Source organism: Coturnix japonica, chromosome 3, assembly GCF_054131305.1.
Source record: "Coturnix japonica strain WE chromosome 3, WE-NBRP24, whole genome shotgun sequence".
Lineage (NCBI taxonomy): Eukaryota > Metazoa > Chordata > Aves > Galliformes > Phasianidae > Coturnix > Coturnix japonica.
This window is the reverse complement of record NC_140665.1, coordinates 83,497,820-83,524,847: the sequence shown is the minus strand read 5'-3', so window position 1 is coordinate 83,524,847 and position 27,028 is coordinate 83,497,820. Positions and strand designations below refer to the sequence as shown.

General features: G+C 43.6%; 1 protein-coding gene across 7 annotated transcripts in view; it reads left to right on the top strand.

Annotated features, from left to right (window-relative positions):
• The window catches only part of LRRC1 (leucine rich repeat containing 1), a 79,764-nt gene continuing 52,736 nt past the window's right edge, over positions 1 to 27,028 (top strand). For 5 of the 7 annotated variants that reach the window (XM_085543850.1, XM_085543854.1, XM_085543852.1 and 2 more), the window contains exons 1-4: positions 1 to 542; positions 9,642 to 9,759; positions 22,374 to 22,452; positions 25,162 to 25,251. In XM_085543850.1, coding sequence (XP_085399976.1) covers positions 384 to 542; positions 9,642 to 9,759; positions 22,374 to 22,452; positions 25,162 to 25,251 — 446 coding nt within the window. In that variant the 5' untranslated portion in view covers positions 1 to 383. The remainder of the gene's footprint in view (positions 543 to 9,641; positions 9,760 to 22,373; positions 22,453 to 25,161; positions 25,252 to 27,028) is intronic. The other 2 variants (XM_015859257.3, XM_015859258.3) reach the window with 2 other exon arrangements.

Below are 27,028 nucleotides of genomic sequence, written 5' to 3'. Positions count from 1 at the left end.
GGAGGGGAGGGAAGGAGAGAGGGAGGGGGAGCGGCCGCCGTGTTCCGGGTCAGGCGCGGGAATGCGCGGCGTCCGCCAGCAGCGCAGCGCCCGGCGCCCCGCGATGCCCCTGCGGGGCCGGCAGCGGCCCAACGAGGGACAATAGGGGGCTGCTCTCGCCGCGCTCCGGCTCCCTCCCGCCGTTCTCCCGCCTCCCGGGGCCGGCGACGCGCTCGCCCGGGGCCGCTTCCCTCCTCCGGGACGCGCTGGATGCGCGTTGCCGCCGTCTCGCCGGGTCCCGCGGCGTCGAGCGGCCGGCGGGGAGGGGGCGGCGGTGAGCGGCGTCGCCCGCCCCGCGGCCCCCAGCGGCCCGTCCCCCCGGCGGGGCGGCGCGCTCCGCGGCGATGTTCCACTGCATCCCCCTGTGGCGGTGCAACCGTCACGTGGAGTCCATCGACAAGCGGCACTGCTCGCTGGCCGCCGTGCCCGAGGAGATTTACCGCTACAGCCGCAGCCTGGAGGAGCTGCTGCTGGACGCCAACCAGCTCCGCGAGCTGCCCAAGGTGAGCGCGGGGAGGGGAGGGGAAGGGGCGGGCGGGGCGAAACCGGTTCCAGAGCCGCCGCGTCGCCCCGAGCGTGGCGGAGGGAGGAGGGCGCAGGTGAGCGGCACGGCAGGTGGCCGCTGCGATGGGGAGCTGAGGGGCGGCCGTGTGGGGACACATGGAGAACTGCGATAGGGCACGGGGCCGTCAGAGCGAGAACAACCTGGAGCTGGTGGAGCGGGTCCGAAGGAGGAACGCGATGGGATGATCGGATGGACGGAGCGCGGCTCCTGTGAAGGGAGGGAGATGGGATTGTGCGGACTGGAGGAGAGGAGGGTCCGGGAAGAACTCGTTGTGGCCTTTCAGTACTTTAAGTACTTCAGGCAGGAGGGAGATCGACTTCATACACGGGCAGGTAGTGATAGGGGGAATGGCTTTAAACTAAAGGCGGGGAGATTGAGATCAGGTGTTGGGGAAGTTTGACGTGGAGAGGGAGGTGAGGTGCAGGCTGCCAGGAGGCTGTGGGTGCCCCGACCATGGAGGTGTTCAAGGCCGGGCTGGATGGGGCCCTGGGCAGCCTGAGCTGGTGCTGGATGTAGCAGTCAGCGCTGGGCACAGGAAGGAGTTGGAACTGGGAGGTCTTTGACATCCCTTCCGATCAGTTCTACAGTTCTCAGTGTCTTTGCTCCCCATTATTTCTGCTCCCCACTGTGTTTTCTCCTTTTCTGTATGGAGGCACACGTGAACCAAAATGAGAACCCCCCCTTTTTCCCTACTTTTATTTTTTAAATATTTACCCACCATCCTCCCAGGAACACAGATTAATTTTATAGTAACTCAATAAAAAAAATAAATAATTATCCTCTTACACCAGGATCCTTTTGCTTTCCCATTTCAGAGCTCCTCTTCCTTTCCCAGGCCTCCCTAACCATTCTGCCTCATTACTCAGCAGTGTGCTAGAAAACTTGCCCGTGTTTGTGTTGACAGTGACCTTTCTTAGCTGCTACCACTGGTATCTCAGGCTCCTTGCCCTGCCCACGCATATTTTCCCTTCCTGCCATGTCCTTGGATGTCCCAGGATCTTGCTGACTTCCTTCACTCTAAACGCTTTTTCTGCTCCTTGCTTCCCCTCTCTCACATCCCTTCAGTGCCTGATTCTTGACTGCCCTTGAAGATGGCTTTTTCCTTAGTGCTCTGCTCTCTCTCCCTTTGCTCCCTACCCTTCCTCTGCTGCCTTGCAGGTTCCATGTCTCCTCTTGCCCTTCCTGCAGGATGAGCCAGCCTGGTGGGATGTGCAGGAGGAGCCGGCTGTGCTGTTAAGCTTCTGGTGGTTTCCCTCAATACTGAGGTCTCTATATCCTTTCTTGGCAGTTGTGGATGTTTTCCCACAGAACAGCAATTTCTAGCTGTCAACATGCTTCTCACTGCTTGTGCTTTACAAGAGAAATTAAAGAGCTGCACCCTTCAGGCTTCAAAATAAGGCCTTTGTCTAGGGCCAGTCGAAGAGTATGGCCCTTGTTAACGAATTCCTCCTGCGTTGGGTGTGCTGTGTACCATCCAAGAGCCTTCCACTGAATATTTGGTGTATCTGATTTGACTGGGAAAAACATATTGTGTGGGCACCAGTGAGCACAGAGCGACTTAAAAGTGTAGCCTGTGTTTTTCTTCTTAAACCCAAACCATTTTTATTTTCCTCGTGAGTGAAGACTTGAAGGCTAAGCTGTAATGTGTAGCGTATCGTTTGCTACGTGTCAAGAGCCATACTTCACTGAAGAGTAAGCTTTGTGCCAGATTGCTTTGATAGAAGAAAATAACACATTCTACACGACGCATTTCAATAGTGAACCCAATGAAAAGCATCAGGTAAAAATGGGATGCTTTCAATCCTGTAGATCAGCCCGTGGTCCATTAAGTGCTGTCTCCTGTTCCTGTGCATTGGAATTTAAGGGCTGGTACGTCCTGTCAACTTAATTTCTCCGTCTGTAGAATTTGCCATTGAAAATTGGATCTGAGCATTGGTTTTCTCCTATTTCCTAGAAAATGGAACTTTCTGAAGAGCCTGTGAAGGCAGTATTTTATTGTAGCTTTTATCTGAAGTCAGTAGTGTTCTTTTCACCGATGAGCAGTGGAAGTAATTCCTCTCTCTTGTTTTACTGCTGTTTTGTCTCAACTACTGCTGTGTTGTTTTAATCAAAGGAAAAAGACACTTTCCCATGAGGTTTTGAGCAGTTGCTTGTGTGAAGACTCCAATGGAGGAAAAAACAAGAAGCAAAATGTTATGTATGCACTCAGTTTAGCTTAAAGGTCTGCTGAACTTTCTTCTTGTGGGGATTATATGTAGGATTTGTAGACCTAATCTGATGTAACTCGGTCATTTCACTTCTTTCAGCTTACCCAGAACTCTATCTGTCATCTCTAACTTTTAATTCTCCCTGTTCTGTGCCAGTGCTTCTCTGTGCTGGTCTTTGGCTGGTGTGAGACCACTTCCACAAGGGACCTGTTTAGACAGCGGCCACCTCCCATGCTCCACTTGCTGTGTTAGAGAAACATAAGCTGCCGCTTAGCGTTCAGCTTGGGCAGTGTCTGTGCATCTCTTTATTACAGGGGGTGTTGAAATGTGTTATCATACCAGAATCTTGTGAAAGCTCCTGAAGAAAAAGGGCACTCTGTTCTTCTCATACCACTCCTTGTTTTTAGCAAATACCTCTTAGACTAAATTTCACTGTTCTACCACAATTTCTTTCACGATGCGGATTGGTTGACTGCTGGTAGCATGGAAGGAATTGATATTCTAAACTTCTTAAGTTGGCATGTATAGGTTGTAACTGTCCCTTCTTAAAATGTAAATCTAATAACTTTTATTTGCTTTTCGAAATTGATAGGTCTTGTTGGTACTGTGGATGGAGCGCTGTAGTGGATGAATATTGGCTTTTTAAGTGGGAAGGCATGGAGAGGAAGTTCAACTTTACATTAGAGAGCTGAGGGAATATGTAGATGTTGGGTTGAATGATGGGCCGGTTATGAGCAGCTTGGGATTGATGTGCATACTAACATTACTGTCTGCTCTAGTCTGCCCTATCAGGAAGAAATAAATGGGACCTTCTTCAGATAACTAGAAGCAGCAGCCTCATGTGCAGACCCAGGTGCTCACAGCAGACCTGAAGCCTGGCGTGAACTGAATGGACAGCCTAATGGGGGGGGAGCAATCCAGGAGGTTTCTGGGGTGTACTGATGACAACTCGCTATCACAGGCTATTAAGGAGTCAATGGGCAGAGGTGCTTTACTGGGCTTACTGCTTATCAGCAAGAAGGGACTGATTGAGATTTTTAGGTGGGGCAGCCATGGCTGTAGCAACCATAGTGTCCTTGGTTGTGGTGACTGTGAGATGGTGGAGTTTAGGAACCTGAGAGAAGGGAACAAAGTGAATAACAGGATCACAACCGTGGTCTTGTGGTCTTGCACAGGAGAGCAGATTTTGGCACGCTCCGAAATCTGCTTGGAACAGTCTATGGGAGACTGTCCTGAAGAGGAGAGGGATATGGGAGAGAGAGTTGATTTTCAGTGGTCACCTCCTGTAAGCTCAGGAAGGCCATTCCGATGGGCAGGAAAACAAGCAGAGGTGACAGGAAATCTGTGTAGAAGAACAAGAGCTGCTGAAACAGTTGGACAAAAGGTAGAGTAGAAGAGGATGGAGTGTTGTTGGTTGACTCAAGAGTGCCCCAGAAACACTGTATGTGGTTAATAAGGTCAAAGCCCGTTTGGAATTGAATCTAGGGAGGGCTGATAAGGACAAAATGATAATCAGCAAGTTTATAAGCAGCCAAAGAAAGACTAGGGAAAACTTGCTTTTGAGTGTGGTAAAGAGAATGCTGAAATGGTGACAGAGGACACGGAAAAAGAGGAGGCACTGAGATCCTTGTTCATCTTGGTCTCCTGGAAAGACTGGTCTTCAACAATCCTGAGTCCTTGCGATCAATGGGAAAAATCTGGAAAAAGGAAGAGTTGCTTTTAGTGTAGGACAATCGGGTTAGGGAACAGTTAAATAATGTGAACATAGACGAGTGCATGGGACCTGGCAGGATGGACTTACAAGTGCTGGGTGAGCTGATGTATCTGATCTTCCTTCTTGAAGATAGGAGCCTGAAACTACAGGCTGATCAGCCTCTACTATGGAGGTAATGGTGAAAGTCCTTCTGGAAATCAGCTCCAGACAGGCAAAGGACAAGAAGAGGGCATGGAGTTATGGAGGGGAAATTGTGCTTAATTAACTTGATAGCTTTCTACAGTGAGATGAATGGCTTGGTGGGGGTGAGCAGTGGATGCTGCTTGTCTTGACTTCAGCCAAGCTTTCAGCATTGTCTCCTGTATCCTCGTGGACAAGCTGAGAAAGTCTGAGTTGGATAAGTGAACAGTGAGGTGGACTGAAAAAGGGCTGAGTCGCCAGGCTCAAGGAACAGTCATCTGTGCTATAAAGTCCAGGTGGAGGTCATTCCCTGGTGGTCTAACCAGACATTGATGCTGAGGTCAGTTATTCTTAACATCTTCATTAATAACCTGAGCGATGGGACAGAGTGCTCCATCAGCACGTTTGCAAATGAGACAAAACTAGGAGCGGGGGGCTGATCCATCAGAGGATTGGAGTACAGTAAACATGGGTGATAGTTAAGAATAGGACCTGGCAAGGTACTGTGGTACCACTGATGAATTCTCACAGGCAGAGGCAGTGTGGTGTCAAAGGCAAACGTGACATAAAAGCAGCACTTACAAATGTTTAAGCATGTCAGCAATAGCTCAAGTGACAACAGAATATGTGAGTAAATAAATCTTGCTCCTATGTAAATACAACCCCACAACCCCGGAGATAATTTGCAGCATTCCTGTTCTCATTCTCATTTCTGCTGAAAAATGGTCAGTACATTACATGAGTCTCTAATGTTTGTTGTCTTTGCTTCTACTAATGACCTTTATGTAGAAACATTGTGCTTGGGACTGCTATTGTTTATTTGTGCTACCTGTGCCAAATGGAGTTTTGCTTTGCCGTGTCTCTAGTACTGGATTGCTCTAGTACTGAAATGCTGCAGCTCCCCTTACACAGCTGTAGCTCCAAGAAGATGTTCCTGCCCTCCTGTGTTTTTGATTTCAGTTGACAGCTGTTTCCATCTATTTATTTTATTGTATTTTATTTTGAGTCAGGAAAGGTGCTGAAGAATTCAGGCAGTGTTTTGGGGCATTCATGTTTTTGTTGCACGAGTGGCTCATTCAAGGAATGGGCATCGTTTTGGCCACTTTCCTGAGGGTAAATCTTGAGTTTTATCAAGCCAGTCGGTTTGGCTTAATTCTGTTAACTTCCATTTGTAGAATCAAGAGTGCCACAAACAAACCCTCCTGGCTCTCATGAGCTGCTCTTTCTTTGAGTTACTTGCTCATCTCTTCAATCTGCTTTTTCTTTCATTCTTTCTTCTTCCATTGGCTGACATGAACCCAATTTTGCCAGAGTGAAGTGTTGGCGTGGTTTTATTTAGTATTTATTTTTAAATATATGGCTGGGTGGATGAGGCTTGATTCGTTTTCCAGTGAGAAAAGGGCTCCATTCAAGATGTATAAGAGAAACCTTTGTACATTCTTTGATAGTAAGAAAAGCTTCAATTTAAGGCTGGAAATTGCCACTAAATAGAAAGTTGTAGGCTCTGTTAGTGCTGATGCTCATGGAATTATTTGTCTCATTGAAGCCCTGTTAATTAGGCTGGCTTAACTGAGCAGTATTAAAAGTGTTGCCAAGATACCCATAGAGACGTCAGGTCTGCAATCAAACCCTGCTATTACAGCATGCTGTGGGGATGTTCTGCTGTGCCTTGGGTTGCCTTATGCAGGAGCTGCAATGCCTTTCAGTTCTTGTTACAGCTTTTCAAATAGAAACTGAACTTTATTTGTTGTACTATATTGGAAACAATTCTGACTGGCATATACTGAAGCTGTAACAAGTATTGCTATGTATGTTTACAGTTGCTACTATTCCACCTGCTGCTGATTCCCTTTCTTCCCTGTGGACTTTTTGACAGGTACAACAAATACAGCAGGAATGAGTTGTTTGACTTTGCAGCAGTGCTCAAGAGCGCTCATGTTGTGCCTTGAATAGGATGAGCAGTTACTGAAAGGGAGTAGGATGTACTGAGCATGTACGGGTCGTTACGTTCTGTAGTTTAAAGGGGAAAAAAAAACAAAGCAAGAAGTTCAAAGAAACGCCATTCACATAACTGCACTTTATGATTTTATCAAGGAAACGGTGTCATGCATTAGAAGTTGTTATGCAAACTAGAAACAGAGCTCCCGGTTTGCATTTATTTTAAGTAGTCTGTTACAGAAACAAGAGTGCCTTGAGGTGTCATGTAATTTGTTTGTTGCACAGTTGTGCTTTGAACATCCAGCCTGGAGAAGAGGAGGCTCAGGGGAGACCTTATAGCTCTCTATAACTTCCTGAAAGGAGGTTGTAGTGAGCTGGGGGTTGGCCTCTTCTCTCGTGTAATCAGTGATAGAACTAGAGGGAACGGTTTTAAGCTGCTCCAGGGCAGATTCAGGCTGGACATTAGGAAGTATTACTTCTTAGAAAGAATAGTCAGGCATTGGAATGCACTGCCCAGGGAGGTGGTGGAGTCACCGACCATGGGAGTGTTCAAGAAACATTTGGATGTGGTGTTGAGGAATATGATGTAGCTGGGAAGTATTGGTAATGGTTGGACTATTTGATCTTCTAGGTCTTTTCCAACCTTGATAATTCTGTGATTCTGTGATTCTGACACTGGGTGAGGTGAAGTCTCCTAAACCTTGCAGTGGATACCCACCTCTTAATACCTTTTTAATGATCATTTTGTCTATTAATCTTCTCTCTTTTAGTTGCATTCTTTCTGTTTTTGCTCATTCGTGATTGTGGAGGATCTCTTGCATGGACAGCTGTTGCTTGTGAGAAGATTTTTATCAGGACGTCAATGTTTGTTGCGTGGCTCAGCAGCTTCAAACTGGCTGAGAAAAAAACTCTGCAGCGAGACACCTTTTCAGTAGGTGTTGCCAAGTATTTTTTGGACAGTGCTAGGACAGATTGGGATCTCTGCTGTGGAATGTAATCCTACTGTGTTTTAACAAATGTGTCTTTAAGTGCTTCTCCAGGCTTCTGTCTGACTGTTGGTTTTGTCACATTAACAAATGTTTAACATAAAAAGAATGCCCTTGGTTTAGAGGATGTTAATGATAGGAAAATGTAATTATGAATTGAGTGATATGCAGTATATGTACTCCAGCACCTAAAACAGAGAAACAAAAAACACCTCCAAAAACCCCAACCAACCACGCAAAAAAGCCCCCACCAAAACAACAACAACAAAACCCTCACAGAACTGAGGTGCTTGTTTCCAAGAATGGATCCCAGGTAATCAAATGGGCTGTTTCTGACTGCTGTGCTGAATCACAGAGTCACCAAAGTTGGAAAAGACCTACAAGATCATCCAGTCCAACCATCCATCCATCACCAATAGTTCTCACTAAGCCATGTCCCTCAACACAACATCCCAGCATTTCTTGAACACCTCCAGGGCTGCTGACTCTACCACCTCCCTGGGCAGCCCATTCCACTGCCTGAGCACTCTTTCAGAGAAGTGGTAAAGAAAGTGCTTGTGCAGCCCATGGGCACAAAGCTCAACATCTGAGGGGTCCATCAAGACTCCACCTAGTTAACAGTATTGCATTCTTCAATACCTGAAGGGAACTTACACCCAGGAGAGGAGTAAACTCTTTGAAAGGGCTGTGACAATAGCAGGACAAGGGTTAATGGTTTTAAGTTGAAAGGGGGAAGATTTAGGTTGGATGTTAGGGGGAAGTTCTTCACTAGGAGAGTGGTGAGGCCCTGGAACAGGCTGCCCAGGGAGGTTGTGGATGCCCCGTCCTTGGAGGTGTTCAAGACCAGGTTGGATGGGGCCCTGGGCAACCTGATCTAGTAAAGGTGTATGTTTGGTGGCCCTGCCAGGCAGGGGGGTTGGAACTACATGATCCTTGAGGTCCCTTCCAACCCGGGTCATTCTGTGATTCTGCCCATGTCCCAGCCACTTACAATCACTTTGTCAAATGCCTGTCTGGAAGAGAGGGAAGCTGTGATAAGAGCTCTTGGCCCTCACTAGTGGTGCCTGCGTCTTAGCAGCTTTTTAAAGACCGTTTTCCTTTCAATTAGCAGCTGCTTCTGCACCTGATAAGTATTGTGCAGGGCTGCTGTGACTTGCAGTGCCTATGAATCTGCGCAGTGAAGTTGCCCTTTGCATACTTGGCTGGTGTCATTTGATGTCTCTTTTGTCCTGAGGGCTGCCAGAATGTAGCTCGGGGGCACAGTTAGTGTTCTGCCTGCTTTGCATGCACTATCCATCCCTGTTGTGCCTGTAGTTGGTGAGCAATTATTGCAGCATCTGCTGTCACCCTTGGATGTAGATTGCAGAAACATGGCAGTATGTATGCCTGCGTGAGAGGCTGGAGAACCTGATCATAAAGCCAGATGGTAGTTTGGTTCCTCTTTGAGCCTGAGAGGCTCGAAGTCATGTGCATCACACACAACTTTCATTAGCCCTTCTGAAATGGGGTCACTCTCCAGACAGGAACGTGGGATTTATGAGCCTGGAAAGGAAGTGTTCCTGGGGGAGAGCAGCTCTGTAACCTAGTTGGTTCCTGCAGTTGCCTGCTACAAAGACCTTGGCAGCCCCTCTGTGTGGGTTTTCTGGATCATCCCTTAGAAGTGCCTCTGTGCATTAACTTCCTAATGAGCCCTGGTGTGTAATTAGGATGCTTTTAATTACCCTGATGGATAACCTCACCCCATTAATGATTTTGAAGCAGGCACTCTAGTGCGTAGCTGCTGTGATCTTTACTTGCTGGCTTTGCAGTTAGTGTCTGCATGCAAAAAGTAAAGCGTTCATTCTGATGCAGTTCTGGAAGAGGTCTGCATAACAGATTTGAAGCAACAACTGCAGCTCAAATGAGGTGAGCAGCTTCCAATGTAACTTTCACATTCTGTTGTTGCTCATCACTTATTGTATTCATGTGAGTTTTACAAATGTCTTCTGACATTGAGTTTCTCTTTCTTTCAGCCTTTCTTCCAACTTGTGAAGTTACGGAAACTTGGACTTAGCGATAATGAAATCCAGCGGCTCCCTCCAGAAATAGCAAATTTCATGCAGCTGGTGGAACTCGATTTGTCTCGTAATGGTAAGCTGCAAGGTTAATTTGTTTGATTTTATACTGTCGTATCCCATGATCTACAAAGCTGGGCTAGTAGCATTTTTCTGTCTCTGAAGCTGCTATCTGTGTCTTGCAGAATGCTTTTCTATGTGTGCCTGGATTTACCTGAAGTTCTAAATGGAAAGGAAGGAATGAGCAGAGGGGGGCGGTGGTAGAAATACGCCAGTAAAATAATGCTTGACTTTAGTTCTGCCTTCCTGAGAGCCTGCTTTATTTTCCAGTTTATAGAATGCTTTAAACCCTATTTTTTATCTCTCACTACGTTGATTTCTTTCCCTGAGCTCTCCAAAATGCTTAGAATTTAAAAAGAGATTGAGATAACTCCTGTCTGTCCCAAAAAAAGGTACTTCTGGGTTAGAAATCCACTTCTTTCTGCTCCCCTCTTTGCCTGTCATTAGCAAGAGTCAGAGTGCTGGTGTTTCTCCTTTTGCTTCTAGTAAAAGAATGTTTTGTTGCTTATGGAGAGAAATTCTGGAAAGGACGCTGGGAGAAACTGTACTTTAAAATATGTTGTTGGAAACCATATGGGTTTGTCATTCTGCTGTTAAGTTGCTGATGCTGCTTATATTGTCCTAAGCCACGGTGGAGTGAAACTGGGTTGGATTTTGGCTGTTTTCTTGTATCCTGGTGAGCTCAGCAATTCTCAGAGAAGGTCAGGGCCTGCTGGGTCACCTTTAAGCAGCCTTATGACCCAGTGGTCTAGAAACAGTGAATCAGTGTTAACAAATTAGAGCAACTGTCAGCTATTTTTGCTTCCTTGTATTCCTCGGATGTGCACAGAATGCTCTGAGGTGTGTGACGGGTGGGCTGGGAGGGGGCACGGCTGTGCAACCTTGTAAATAAGAGAGGGGTGTAACTGAATGTTAGGAGAACAAACAGTGCAAAAGGAAGCCTTGTTTTCCTTGCGCTGATATCACATTGACTCTTTGTCACAGAAGAACATTCAGTGGTCACCTCACCTTCTTGTAACTATCTGCATTTTGCATCTACCCTTTATTTGTTTGGTGCTTTTAATGCAATCTGGCAATATAACTGATGGAGCGTAATGAGTCTCTAGGCAGTTTTCGAAGAAAAAAACCAACAACTCTGTGAACCATATAATGTCATGCACATTTGCAAGCCTTGTAAGAGAAGGAAACTGGAAAGAAATCATCTGAGAAACAGAAAAATGGCATTAGTTAAAATGATTTAGAAGTACACGAGCATTCGTCGGTGCGGTATTTTTGGCTACTGAGCTTGGCTGAGATTAGTGCTGTCTGTGACAGACCTCAGTAAAAAGGAAACACTGTGTTGGCTGAGTAGTTCTTTCTGCAAACGAATTACTAGCCGCAAAAGGGCTGATGGATCAGAGCCATGTGAACTATTGTCAGCCTGACTTGAAAGTTGGCTTGAGAGCTCAACTGTAACAAGAACAGATGGTGTGAACGTTTATGGCCGGGTAGATGCATGCGTGTCATTAGGAGTTACTGCACAAGGAAGTGTTTTCTAAAGTGATGTGTTGGACGTATGCAGGTTGCGGGAAGCAATTGCTTTCCTACATCCAAAGTTCAGTGTTAATTATGCGTTTTATTGCGTTGCTGATTCCTCTCCGTGATTCATTGCACAAGGTGACTGGTACTGCCTTCCCAGAGGACACTCACAGTTAACACATCATTTGACTCTTCAGTTTAACACCAAAACACCGTGAGGTGATACATGGAAACCACTGCAGAAGATGACTGATGTTACTTTCCAGTGTTTAGTCATGTTTTGGTTGTCTCGCAACTCATTTGGCTCTCTGAGTTAAAAGGCAAAACACGCACCATATGTGATGCTGCAGGGGGAAATTCTCACACGAGATTTTGGCTATTTTGCAATATTTTTTTGTTTCTTAGCTTTTGTGTTTTGAACCCAGTTTCCAATATGTTCAATCTGCAACCTGCCAAAGATTTCTCCCGTTCAGTGGTTCGCATTTCCTCACTTTTTGTTCTAATTACTAAACTACTTGGAAAAAAAAAAAGAATAAAAAAAAATAGGAACTCTTTGTATTCCTTTCAGACGCAGAAAAACAGCCCTGCTTTTCAAAATGCACTGTGCTGCATGAATAGGAAAGTGTGATGGTGACATCTGAACTCGGGAAATAAGAGATCATTGTTCTGTGTTTTTTTGTTATTTTAGCTGTCTGGTTCACTGCGCTAATTGCTTTCAGTTCTGGCCGTTCTGTTTCCTCAAGAGCTTAAAAATGCAAATATAAATTCATTTAGCGATCTGCATACAGTAGTAGCCCTTTATATTTTAACCCCTCATCAGAGGAGGATGAAAGTCTTCTGAATAAACAAAGTCCTTCTATCTCCCTCTTAATAAAATGGTAACACGTCGTCCTTCCTCGTTCTCCTTTGGACTGTGTTTGATCTTTGAAGTTCCCTGAGCTGATGTGTCAGTCATACAGCTGAACTCCAGGACACCACCAGGCCGTGGTGGAAGCATTTTCTCTGCATTTCATGCCGTGGTGATGTGCTGTATTTGGAGGTGGGTCGCTGCCCTCTGGTAGGATCTCTCCTGGCTCTCTGGCACTGGCTCCAGCTGCCTGTGCAGTGCAGAGTTATGTGCTTTCAGTGTAGATCTAGTCCACAGGCCCCCAGAAGAGGTGAGCAGGGAAACTCTTCAAGTGTGGCTTTCTTAAATTCCCCGGTGCTTTTTAGTATCTGACACAGTCATATATGTAAGGTTGAGCTACGTTGTTGATCTTTTAAGCAGTTTTTGGTTAATGACTGGGTATCAAATTGCAAGATTATTTCAAAGTAAATGTAAAAAACTTTTGCAGACATAAACGTGATGTTCCCGTGCTCTTTCCTTTCACTGTGGGGAGCATACATGAATGAGCTCTGGTTACAATGAGTAAGATGGCCTTAGAATCATAGAATAGAATCACCGAGGTTGGAAGAGACCCACATGATCACCCAGTCTAACCATCCAGCCATCACCAATAGCTCTCGCTAAACCATGGCCCTCAACACAACATCCAAACATTCCCTGAACACCTCCAGGGTCAGTGACTCCATCACCTCCTTGGGCAGCCCATTCCAGTGCCTGACCACTCTTTGAGAGGAAACATCCTTCCAAAGCCCCAGATTTAGGTAAATCCTGCCCAGGATTCTCACATCACCAGAGTTTTGCAGGGACTCTGGCTTGCTGAAGCAAGTGCACATAGTTTGTTCAGGGCTCCTGTACTTTGCATTGAGCTTTAGAACAAGTCTTTGTCTACGTGGTGCAGAAGAGTGATTCTGCTCTAGGCAGAATAAGAAATGCTTGTGTGTGCTCTGTGTTTTCCTACAGCGCGTGGGACCCACTCTCAGTCTCCAAAGACCCTGTGAGAAAAGTAATGCAATCCAAAGGAGGGAAGATGTGCTTGAATTCCTGCAGCTCTTTCTGTGCAGCTCAGCCGGCGCTGTGCTTAAGTTTCCTTCTCTCCAGAAGCACGTGCCACTGTCTGAAATCCCTTGGCAGTGTAGCAGGCTGCTGCCCATGCTACTGATCCCAGAGATTTCTTGCAGCATCCCCTCCTCCTTCAGCCACAGCAAACCTCTGCGAGCTTTTGCACCAGATAGTGGCTGCTGGGCATCCGTGGCCCCTTTCCCCAGTCAGTGGCCAGGACCCCCCCAGGTGTGAGAGCTGCATTGCCCGGTGCTGCTGTGTGCCCCTGCCTGCGATGAAGGCTAACCCTCATGCCTGTGTGGGGGATGAGCCTTTTGTGTTTGTGTACATGTTTGCTGTCTCTCTGTGATAAAAGCCTGGCAGGCTTCTCTGCTGCTACTCTTTTTGTTCTCATTAAACATGCTACCAAGAACTTAGTCATGCAATAGATGTAATGGCTGTAGAGCAGATCTGTACTGCCTGTTGTTCTCTGGCTGGCAGCAAGTCAGTAGTGATCCTCTGTGGAAGCTCTCACTAACCTTCAAGTTTTCTCTTGAGTCCAAGCACTGAGTTTCAAAGCAGTGGAAAAGTATTAAGTGGATTTTGATGGTCTCTGTAGATGGATTATGCTGGCTCTGTTTCTGACTCCTGTCTCTGTGCTGCTGTGATCAGTTACTTTGTGAACTCAGGAGCGATAGGTTTGCTGTGGCAGCTACTAAAGCAATCTGTGTGTGGGCAAATCTCGTTAAGACGTATTTGACTCAGCATGATGCTGAGTCCTCGAAACCTTAAAATGGTTCTTTACTCTGGTATCCGTTAACAATAATATTTCAGTTTTATATGTGCAGTTGGTTCTGTGCTGTGGAAATGGCTGTTAGTTTAATAACCATTTGGTTAAACAGAGCTTATGACTGTTGATAGTACAGTGTTGGTTACAAACGTGATGAAATCAAGATCTGCATTCTAAAGTCCCCTCTTACTGCAGTTGCTACATTATGGCAAATATGCAGTAGTTTATGTAAAAATAATTGCAAATTCCTCAGGAGCATCCAAACAAGAGTAGCATGATAATGTGAGATGACCTGTTGCTGCTAAGGGCTGACAGTCTGACCTGTGTCCACGATCCAATGAAGTCCATTTCTGGCACCTGCAAGCTGGTGTCCCAGATGCAGAGAACCTCCTTTTACCTTTTCCCTGCTCCCAAAATGGCTTTTGTTTGTAGACTGGGAAGTTCTTATTTTACACAATCTTCAGTCATTGCCCCTCTACTCTGTGCTGGTGAGATCTCACTCAACTCTGTAGCAGGGTCTGTGGTGATAGAACAAGGGGAAATGGCTTCACGCTCAGGTTAGATTTAAGGAAAAAATCTTCACAGTGAGGGAGGTGAGGCACTGGAACAGATTGCTCAGAGATGTGGTTGATGCCCCATCCTTGGAGACTTTGAAGGTGAGGCTAGAGAAGACCCTGGGCAACCTGATCCAGCTTTGGTGTTCATTGTAGGGGAGTTGGACTAGGTGGCCGTCAGAGGTCCCTTCCAGCTCTAAGGAATCTGTGATTCTATGATTCAGTTATCACTGTACATTCAGAAAGCAACAGCAACAGTATTTAATTTCTAATTGATATTGCTGCTTTTTATTTGAAGGGTTTATTCTTTTCAGCTACTTTACAATCTAATTAAAAGCCTGTTTACAGTTCTTAGTCATCCTCAGAACAACACAGTCACTGCATATTGTGTGATGTGTACATCTTAATCACAGAGTATTTTAAAGCTTTGTTAAGATGCTTTGTGTGCTCACGTGGCTGATATACAGAACATCACTTAATGCAGCAGGAGAGATTGTAATCCTTCCTTTGCTCTGTACGGCTTCAGCTTGCTTGTTTGTGCTGGGGCATGCATACCAATGCTTTCTCTTTTTATTCAGCTGTCTGATATCAGAGACATACCTGTCATCCTTTCAATTGAGTTACCTCCCTTCTGCCCACATAGTGGGTAAGTATTCCCACAAAAAGCCAGATAACTGCTATTTTCAAACTGAAAGTACTGACCAAGAGGAAGAGGCCTGAATGCTTGTTTCAAGTCAGCCTGGGCTGGTGACCCAGCTGTTTTGCAGTGAGAACATCAGCTAGGTAGGCAAAAGCACTCTTAGACTTCTGACCCTGTCCTGTAGTTCCACTCACGCTACACCCTCTCATGTAACAACTGCTGCTTTTTGATCTTTAGTGCAACCTCAGATGCCTCTGTCTGCCTCTGCTGTGCTTCTCCAGCATCTGAACCCTCAACCATGGAAGTCCTCTTCCCCTCACTTGGCACTAGTGGCCCTGACACAAATAGGCTGGTCTGGTTCTGGCAGTAAGCTGAGACATTTCTGTAAGGTAATACTTGCTCAGTGGGCAAGAAAAAAAAGGCAGCAAGATGTGCGGTGAGCAGTATGGTTTGCAAACAGACATTTGTTGTTGAAATATTCAGCTGCTAGATTAGGTAGGCTGCTTTTTTGCCTTCGGAACTGCTTTGTGTCCTTTGTGTGCTCCTTTTCTTGTGATAGATGGTTCTTACCTGACAAGAATGCATACTATGGATGTATTCACTGTAACCCTTGTTGTGAACGCCTGGAAACCATGGGATATCCCACCAGTGACTGCTGTAGTTTGTATAGTGGCAGATCACTACTGCTGATTGTGATAAGCTCTAGCCTATGTCTGGCAATCAGGCAAGTGATTTTATTCTTGTTTGTTTGTTTGGTGCTAATTGGTAGTAAGGCTCCCCAGCTATAGACCAGAAGAAAACAGGTTTTTCACTCTTTCTGATAGTTGCTTGCTGACAGTGTTTGTGTGGCCTTCTGAATAATTTTTTGGACAATTCTAATTTCTGTTGGGATGTTTTCTTTGTCTTGTCTCCCATAGCTCTTCTGAGGTTAGTTTAAAATGTGAGCTGTAAGCACAATGTCATCTTTGTATCTCAAATGTGAATTTTAGGGGTCGATTCTTAAAGAAAAGTGCTGGGGATGAAAAAGGTGAGAGAGGTCAGGCACTGGAATGGCTGCCCAGGGAGGTGGTGGAGTCGCCATCCCTGGCAGTGTTCAAGAGTCATCTGGATGAGGAGCTATGAGATCTGGTTTAGTGTCTTGTGGTAGCAGACGGTAATAGGAGAATGATTGGACTGGATGATCTTGTGGATCCTTTCCAAACTCGTGATTCTATGATTCTATGTCTACTGCAGACTACTAGATTTTCTTGCAACACGGTTATTTTTCCATCATGACAAATTATGCCAAATTGTTCTGTTTTTCTAAGGGAACTGTGCTGGTTTAGATATCTAGCGACTTTGATATGTATCTAGCAAATTTGATAGCTTCATCCAAATTCAAGAGGAGACACAGGTTTCAAAGTTGGAGCTTTTCTGAAAGCAGTAGGCCAAGCTGGAAACAGAAACCTTTGGTCAAGCATTAAATGTCAATCCATATGGGAGTGACATAAATATGTTGGTTTGTGGGTAATCTAGACTAAAGATCACAAAATGAAGGTCTGCAAACAGGCTTTGTTTGCTCTTTTGTTTTCCTGTAGAGCTACTTGGGGCTTTTCATGAAGAAGGTTAGATAACAATAAATATGCAGCTTGATTGTTGCAGTGCTTACACAGTATCTGTCATCCACAGCTTCTCAGGTAGAATACTAGTTTTAACTTCCCTTTTTTCCCTTGCTTTTATAAAACATATTTCCAAACTGGATGTGGCTCTGGGCAGCCAGGTCTGGTGGTTGGTGACCCTGCACATAGCAGGAGGGTTGAAGCGAGATGATCACTGTGGTCCTTTTAAATCTAGGCCATTCTATGATTCTGTGGTTTAATTTCTGCTAACTTTGAGGTCCAAGAAATTCTCATAAATGCATCTCCTACCCTTGCTTAACACTCTTGCTATTAGGTGCTGATGAAAAGCAGAGTTCACCTGGAACTGCTCTTTCCCTGTGATCTAATCTTTGAGTTTCCCTCAGCCGCGGCCCTTTCCTTTTCCTCACGTTTACCATTTGCAGTGTGTGATCCCATGCTTCTGATTGTTGCTGCAGTTGAGAAGGAGAACAGTCTGCTGATTTTCTGCATGTTAACTGTTCAAAAAGCCAGCTTGTTTTTAAGTCTTCACACAGTTTTCTTTTAAGGAAGCTGCTTACTCTCTATGTAGTTATGAAATGCTCTTTTGTGAGCAACATTTTTCCCTGTTTCTCACCTCCCTTGGAAGAGGGAAGTGTACAGAAACGAGGAGGAGGAAGAGATATACTTACTTACCTCATTTCAGTTTGTTGTTAATTAAATAGTAAGGGATTTGGCTGAGAAAACCCAACCTGAACCTGTTTGTGTATTTTCCATAAAGCTGTAAGGGCGGTTCTTTAAAGAGCTGTTTCTTTTGTGTCTTGTATATCCTCAACCTCAGAGTTTCAAAAGGAAAATGTTACAACTTGTACAAGAGCCACTCAATCATAATAGACTTTGCAAGAACAACACGACTCCTGTCACATTTTGTCCCAGAAATTGTAACACTTCAGGTAAAGAGCTGATTACTTCATCCTTCAGGGCTTGTAGCAGAGCCTTCTGACTTTTAGAACAGAAAAAAAAGCAATGAGCTTATCATTCCACTTGTCATGTTCTTAGTGTGGAAAAGGAGGGAGGTTTAACCCTTTTCCAACTGTTCTGCTGGATGAAGCAGCTTTGGGAAAGGGAGAGAAGTGCCCTGTTGCTGTCTGTGATAACAACCTCTTCAGCTGGGCTTTGCAGCTGAAGAGCCCTTTGCAAAGACAAATAAACATTTGCAGCACAAATTCCTCCTCGCAAGGCATTTGATTAGTTGAATAGTTTGCTCCTCTTGAGCTAGGAAGGTGGAGGAGGTGGTGAGCAGGGTGAAAGAGCTTTACAAAGGCAGGCTTCAGCCTTCATAGCATAAAGGCTTGGATGGCAAGGACCACTTGGAGTTTGGCTTTAAGCTGAAAGAGAGGAGGTTTAGGTTAGTTATTAGGAAGAAACTCTTTGTGCAGAGGGCAGTGAGGCAGTGGCTCATCTGCTCAGAGAGCAGTGGGTGCCCCATCCCTGGAGGCGCTCAGGGCCAGGCTGGGTGGCCCCTGGGCAGCTGAGCTGGTAGGGGGCAGCCCTGCCTACAGCAGGGGGGTGGCTCCGGCTGGGCTTTGAAGTCCCTTCCAACCCAAGCCAGTCCATGATTCTATGAAAGGGGAGGGGAACCTTGTAACTCCTGCTTTGCTCAAGCACCACAGTGTTTGATGATTTAATGGGCTAGCTGGGCCTTTAACTCATGCATATATGTGTAATGTGAGAAGAGACAGGGGAAAATTCTTCCATGTATTGAACGGGATGAACGTGATCTGTTTAGTGTCTGGTTATCTGTCTCTTGAGGAACAGTACTGCCTTGTTTCATAGTTTTTAAGTCTGGAATGGGTTTACTGGGTATAAATGTGGTGTGGCTCATAGATATGACTCATCAACCAGCCCCACCAAAGCAGAATGCCCCATGTTACCTTTGCAGCTGAAAGTAGCTCTGGTCTTATGGTCCTCTTGCAGCTTATGACCTACTTGACCATTGCTATCTTGATACTGATAATTGGAAATGATGTTGACTGTTGCAGAGTATGTAAGGAATGCTGGCCATGTAGGCTTTGGATAATGAAAAGAATATAACCATATAATCAGGTTTTCAAATTTTGTATAAAGACAGAGTAAAAAGTGCCATACAAAAGCTTTTATCAATTTAAAATGAAGATTTTCTTCCTCCCCAACTCCTGTAGCCATCAGAGGAAGGAAAAAAAGGAATGAGAAAGAATTGGGGCATATTGCTGTTGTAAAAAGCTTCAATAAAAACGGATTAGCAGAAAGTGAAAGGATTTTTTATAAGTAATTCTCACACTGAGACAGTACAGAATTCCCAAGGATGATGTACATCTGAAGAGGCATCTTGAATAGAAATGTGTGTGTGTATGTAGATATATATGTGTATGCACTCTTATTTACATGACTGCTGCTTTTCGCTGGCACAATTTTTTTTTCCTGCCAGTGCATTTGCATTGTCATACGTCACAGGGCTTATGTTTGGTTATAGCTTTACTATGAGCAGTGCTGCACGGTCTGTATGCCAGAACATCTGGGAGCGTCATATAAATGTGGAACATTCATCAGTGTGTGGTATTAGAAGAACTGTAGATATTTAAGTAGGATTTGAGTCAGTTATCCAGCAGCAGCAAGAAAAGGATTCTAACTTACTGCTGCTGATGTTGGCAGTGATTTATGTGTTAATGACTGTAACAAAACCTAGTAGTAAGCAGTAATGGCAAAAGCTGCTCAATCCATTAGGAGATAGATGGACTTTTTAATGTACTTTGATAGACTGTGTTGCATTTCAGTTAATTATGCCGGTGTTTCTATTATGGAATGTCATCACCTCTGCTAAAATAATCACTCCAGATTTTTTTGTCGTATACTAAAATGCTCCTTTTCTATTCTGAGCTTATTTGTTCAAAATAATCCTATAGTAGTCATCATGCATAGTGATAAAATGTCTGCTAGTAATCTGCTTCTGTTCTGGCTGATAAATCTTTTTAATATTTATATTTCAACCTTGTTTTGCTTACTGAATATATAACAGTCTTCAATCTAAAGGGATGGACTGATGGGTTTTTTTTATATTCTTCATCCTGTTTGATAGAAAAGTCAGTCACAGAAGCATCATCAGCAGGAGGAAAATGCACTTGATGTGCAAAGAATATGGAACTGGAATTTCTCTTATTTTTCTTGTATCTGTTATCATTTTCTACTGATAAGTTTTGCTCACGTAATGATTTTATATCTTGGAATAAGTTGGCTGGGAAAGTATGCGTTAATTACGGAACTGATTTTGTTGTTTGCAAGTGTATCCAAATTAAAAATCATAGAATCATAGATTCACCAAGGTTGGAAAAGACCTAAAAGATCATCCAGTCCAACCGTTCACCTATTACCAATAGCTCCCACTAAACCATGTAAGTAAACCATGTAAATAATTTCTGTGCAGCTGTATTTCAATTAATATTGGAGTAAATTTTACGTAGTTCAGATAATTAGCTGTTATCTTTCACAGATGATAGCTAGCACTTGTAAAAGAAGGAGATTATCAATGTAGTTTGGCTTAAGAATGCATAGAAATAGAAGAGGAAATGTTTAAGGCATGGCAGTGAAGCCACACGTTGATAGAGGAAATCAATAGCATAGTTTCAGAGACTTGGTATTGTCATTGAAAATTTATCTTCTGCTTTGTAGGTATGTATATACCTATATATATGCTTTGTAGGTATGTATATACCTGTATACATGTGTATATAGGTTGTTTTCCAACACAAAATAGTTACTCAAAGTTTGCTTTTTAGTTAATTAAGGAAAATAACTCACACACGGTATGGTCATCTGTATACAGAAGAGATATTTGAAGAAGTTGTTTGGAGTCACCTGAGGATGTAAAATAGTGTTGTTCCTTTCAGGAGCGACAAATAGTACCTGGGCTCCCATAGTTCAAAACAAAGATGTACTGTGAATTAATTAAGGCTCATGTTAGATGATGTGTAGTTGTGATGTGAGGAAGGGGAGAGGGTGAGTGAGTGGGACAAAGCTATTAAAAAACAAGTGAACCAATGCTGTTCTATTCATTTTCCATCTGGTTATCCAGAGAAGGGTGGTATGAGGAATAGGTGGTGGATAACGAACTGCTGAACTTGCAGCTGAGCAGCAGAACTCTCAGTGTCGGTGCTTGTCATTTCTGTAATGCCAGGCAGAGGTTCTAATTTCTTCTGAGTGCAGGTAGGACCTTTGTCTTCAGTAATCCTGTAGTGTAAATTCAGTCTTCTACAGGTGCTGCGCACACAGAGGACTGATATGATCAAAGGCAGCAGCTTTGCAGTCTGTAAATGCGATTTTGATTTTTGTTTTGATTTCATGTGCCTCTTTGTGTAGGGAAAGGGGAAGTTTTCAGTTCTGTGTGCTGCTTGTATTCCTTAGAGCCCTTCTTAAAGGAAATGCTTTCACATGAATGCTTGAAAAGAGAAAGAAAATTGTCTGTTTCTTAGGACTGAGCAACGTCCCTGCAATGACTTCAGTACTTTCACTTTCTATGATGTTAGGGGCAGGCAAATGCTTCCAAGAACTTCATGTGTTGCAAGAACGTATTACTTCTGATTATTCAGTCATATTCATAATGCCTTTTTTTTTCTTCTTGTATTTATGTAGGTGTCAATGTTTCTAGCTGTTTTTCCAACTGTAGGAAAGGACTGTGTGAGGAGATGAAACAGCTGGATCACTATGCAGAAAGAACAGAAATAGGAAAGCCCCAGAAGCACAAGTCTGATTTTTATTTTAAGATTTTGTTTCTTTTCTTTTCAAATACCTTTCCAGGTGAATCTTAAGTTGATAGACGAGGAAACCAAGCATATCTGTTTCATTCTTGCTGGATCTCGATGACAATAAACAAGGGCTTACACAATGGGCCTGCAGGCTGCTCATAGAAGCCTGAAGTAAGAGGCCCTGAAGAAAATGTGTTCAAGGTAGCATGATTGACTTTGGTAGATAGACGTAGTGGAGGTAGAAGAAAAAGTCTGTTTTCACGTATAAGTAACTCTTACTAGTTTCTGCCTTTCTGATCTGGAACCTGTTGATTTGAATAATGTTTTCAAGTTGCTTGTCTGTAGTGCGGTTCTGTTTCCATGAGTGAGCACTGTGAGCAGAGACTTGCACATTCTCTTCTTCCTTTCCTTGCTCCTCCTCCCCCTGTACTTTCTGCCAGCACAAACTATGGGTGCATATCAATGAAATTACAGGAGGTTCAGACTTTTAACTGGTTCTTTAGAAAAATCTTATAACACAGAGAATCTGTTTTTTGCCGGACAGAGGCTGATGCACAGGTGAATAGTCTAGGATGAGAAACAATGGTGCAGAGCAGGGAAGTGAAATGGGATTTGAATACAGAGCAGCTCTGTGCTGGTAGCTGCTCTTGCTCTGGTTTCAAGTATGAGTACTTGGATATGAAGCAGCCTTGCATGTTGAAATGGCTTGAAAGATACCAAGATAACTCCTTGCAGTAGCACGTTACCAAATGTAATGAGGCAGTAGTTTCAGTGTAGATGCTGTACAGTTCTTGATGATGTTTCCCCCCCCCTTTTTTTTTTCTTCTGCAGATATTCCTGAAATACCAGAAAGCATCTCGTTCTGCAAGGCACTACAGGTAGCAGATTTCAGTGGGAATCCACTAACTAGGTAATTTCCACCTTCTTCTTAACGCTTGCCATACCAGAATTACAATCTTGCTGTAACAATTACAATTTTAAATAAGCCCTTAAGAATCGTGATTTAGGATCTCTATGAAATCTTGCCAACAACGTCTGTCTCTGGCAGGGTCTATAGCAAAAGTTCAGATTTAGAACGTGATGAACATCTTCACTGGGAGGGGATGAAATTTGTTGGCCAACCAGGAAAAATGCAAATCTGATTCTCTTCTAAGTAATTTTCGTTCCTATTCTTAAATGCATAGGAAAACCACACTCATACCTGGGAGAGATAAGGCAATGGTAAGCACGAATGTGTTGGCACTAATCCAGGTGCCTGACAATTTGGAATAGATTGTAGATCAGCTGCTGCTGATAATGGCTTTTCCTAATGATTAAAGCTTAGACTAGTGTTTCAACACTCTCCTGTCAATTGGGACATGGTGACGTGCAGTACATGTGGCAAAAAAGCACTGCATCTGTCCTATCAGTGGTTGCTGCTGCTTCTGTTCCCGGTCTGTGTTCTGATGGAGTTGGGGATTACGCACTTACAGAAGAGGTTTGTTTACGTTTCTCTGTTGCATTTGCTGAAGAGTTTGGAATTCATATGGTGAACTGAGACCGAAGATAACGAAGGACAGAAGAGGTGATCTGCAAGCTGGAGCCTTTGAACGCTATTTGGAGAACCGTTTCCTAAACAGCCTGTGCCACAGAGCTCCTTTGTGATGCTTAGAAATTCACATAAACCAGAGCATTCACAGTGGGCGTTAACCGACTCTCTTTGCTTTGCGCTGAGATAGGCTGGGAATACTTGCACGATTAGCTGGCTGGCTGGGGTGCGTGAGTGCTAACAAACAGCTGAGTGTCTGTAATATCTTAAGCTGCTACAGCGGTTTTGCAGGGCAGCTTCTCCCACATTGGCGGCTAAGATTCTTCAGAGCTGCACTTTGAATATAGCGCATAGTGCATTCCAAGTTCTCTGGAAATTCAGCTCTCTAAGCATTAAAGGGACACTTGTGATCTTAATCCCCATGCCTCTGTAGCCCATTTATATGCTGAGGATAATAATACCACAAAAATCTGGTAAAGCAAACTGAAGCTGAGCTGATGCTTAGATATTAAAGTGATGAGAGTCGCTGCATGACATTTTCAGATGAGTGTGCTGTACATAAAGCACAGAGCTGCATCTCGTGGTATTGAAATAGAAAATATTAAGCAGCAGCATGTTAGCTATCATTCTCCATTTTGTGAACTGAATAAGGCTTGGGGCCCAAGTACTGTATCTCTTTAAACAGTATCTGTAATGCATGACTACAGCTGAGAGGAACTTACAGAAGAGTTGTAGGGCTTTTTAATGGGGTTCAAATAGATCTCATAACTCATTGCTGGCAGTTGTAGGAGAATTTTAGAAATTCATGATAAAATGGCTCCAAAATGTACGTATGTACTGGAAAACATCACTCCAACCCATTTAGTAAGTTAGAAAATGCAGACAGTCCACACTGTTTGTACGTGGTTGCCTGGTGCTTTCTATTATAAAGTTCAGAATTTCAGTTTTAACAGTATAACAGCTTTTAGATCTTGGCAGTAATTACCCAAGATAGAGTGAGAAAGCCTAGCAGTCATTTCCTTTTGTTGATATCCTGGAACCTTTTTTAGCCATTGATCCTAGCTCTTGTTTCCTCTGAGCTCGAAAGCCAGTTGTAGAGCTTCCCCATCAATGTGCTTCCACTAAAACAAAGTGTTGCCTCATTGTCAAATGGAATGTTTTCAGTACTGAAAATGGCTGCTTTTCAGCTGCTTTCAGGTTTATATTAATAAGAAGGAGGTGAATTTAGGTAGGATAGACTAGAAGTCCACTGTATGCTATCGATAGACCACGAGATACCAAACATGTTCTGTTAATGAAAGATAGAAAATGACAAACAGCGGTCTGCAGATTGCACCGTGTGCCCAGAGCTGGGTGGTGTGAGGAGCAGGAACTAAACTGTATCCTACAATTTGAACTTATGTTGTATGCTCCAGGGATCAGGTTTGGTGCAACCTGACTGCCTGCAAGCAGGAGTGAAGGAGTTCTTCAATGTGAGCTGGGGGAAGCCAAACAGTGCAGAAAACTGGGTGTTGGACCTGAAGGCGTTAGGTCCTTTAGGAGGGTTGCTAGCATTTTTATTATGTGAGAAGAGAGGGATTGCACGCTGTTGTGCAGTGGACTAGTACATGTGAAATGCTGTAACAACAGAACATTGTCTGCTGGTGAACAGACTGTTTCTTCAAGAAACGGCAAGTGAAGAACAGCCTTTTATCTAATGCAAAATGTCCCTGCTGTGAGCACATTTGTACATAACTGGAGCTTAAATCAAAGTAATTGATTTAATTACTTTACCATCTAGTAGATGCAGGAAAATACCAATAGGATATGTTTTTCAGTTTAATTTTTTATAATGCTTTAAATGCAGCTGTATGTATGTAGCTTTGTAACACTGCAAATTGGAGGCAGGGAAAAGAGATTAATGCTTTTTTCTTACTATGATTCCTAGAATTTTTCACGATTCATTCCAGAACACAGGCATTCCTCCCTCTCTCTGTGTATATTGGCTAAAAAGACTCTAATTTTCTGCAACATGTTCTTTTTTCCTCTGTGTATTCTGTTGATGTGAATACTTATGCTGTAAGTCCTAAACTTGAATTAATATCTCCATAGGTTGCCTGAAAGCTTTCCCGAATTACAGAATCTAACGTGTCTTTCAGTAAATGATATCTCTCTGCAAGCACTACCTGAAAACATTGGGAAGTAAGTGCTCTTTAACCTTTTTGTTATTTTATTTCTTTTCTTTCCTGGTACTTATCCTGTGTAAGTCATATGCATAACTGTGTATAATGTGATATATCTATGAAGTTATTTACAGCTTTGTGCTATTTTAAAATCAATCTGTTTAAAAAAAGCATGCCCGCACATTTTTGCTTACCATTAGCAAGTCAATTCAGAATCTGGATTGTGTGTGTGTGTATTTAGGCTCTGTTTTCAGGGATTTGGATTAACTTGGATGTTTAAATGCAAAATTAAGTAGGTGTTTTATGATGCAGAATTGACCTTTTACTTTCCTTTTCTGTAGTAAAGGCCATTGATCCGTTATTGTAAACATGTCAGCCAGCTTGCAGCTTAGCTCAAAACCAGATAGTGCTGGCACAAGAACAAACGGGTAAAAGCTGGCTATGATCAGGCTGGAAATTAGAGGGTTCCTAACCGTAGCAGCAGTTTGGTTCTGAAAGAATTCCATCGAGAACCGTGGGGAAGGAAATTCACAAAACGGCTCTTGAGATGAAATTTGATGAGCTTTTGAGATGTTTGTTAATTCTGGAAAGTAGAGCATCATTACAAGGGCAGAATTCCAAAGCAGAAACACATGAAAAGTGAAGTGAACTTCATTTGTCTCTTTTTGATAGTAGCAAACATCCATACTTGCAAAACAGGAATCTCTCTTCTCTTAGTGCAGAGATTTGAAGGAGAAAAGGTCACACATCTCCTTAATTAAACATAAGAGAATGTCTAGGCTGGTTCAGATTAAGGGCACATTTAGCCCACCTTTATTCTATAGCTATACTGATGTGGATTAAGAAAAATGCATGTTTGGTTACTCCTTTTACCATCCTCTGGTTCAGGGGATTTCCTGAGCTCTAGACTGTGGTTTGTCTAATGGTAGACATAATGAATCCTGTTCCACAGATTTGTCCAGTTTCTCATTGAGCTTATGGAGACATCTTTAGTATTTGGCCCTGGCAAGTAGCTGCAAAGGCTTATTTGCTGGTTTGCTGGGAAACGTACCTTCCTAGAGAAATGGAACTTTCTGGCAGCACATGGTAGTTTGCACTCTGTGTCTCTCTGTACCTGCCTTAATGTGCATATATTGTTCTGTTTCCACGTACTGAACAGCTTCAAACCACTTTGATCTCTTTCTTTCTTCAGAAAGCCTAGGAACACAGGAAGAACAACTTGGATGTTGAGTCCTCTAACAGTAGAAGCCTATTTATCTTGGGTGTTCTTTCATAAAGTGGAGTGTTTTTTAACAAGGATTCTTTGGGGAGTCAGCTTAGTCCCTAAAGGTCATTAAAACCCAACTTTCTAAATAGAAGAGTCCTCTAGAAGGGATCTTACTAAGAGCTCCTGCAGTGTAGTCAAGTCCAGACCAGCATTACTTTACCCACTTCCTATGAGTATTAAAGCTGTCAGTGGGCACCAGTCCAGGAGTAATAGAAGCAGAAAATATCTTTTGAAACATTTCACAAGCACTAACAGGTACAGCTAATGTGTGCCCACTGACTATGGCAAAGTCTTATTAAAAATGGCATGGGCTGGGGCTTCTGTGACATTCTTCTTTTTCTTCAACAAGTTCACAGAACTTAAAATGCATCTTTTCAAGGTACTGACAGCTAAGAACAGATTTGTTTGGACTTCTTAGTTACTGAAAACCTAGGGCTAAAGGTTTGGGTCTTTCCTGATTCTGAAAATGAGTACAAGAAACGTGACAAGCTGAAATGATTCTCAGATTTTAAAGTAGACTGCTGCTTTA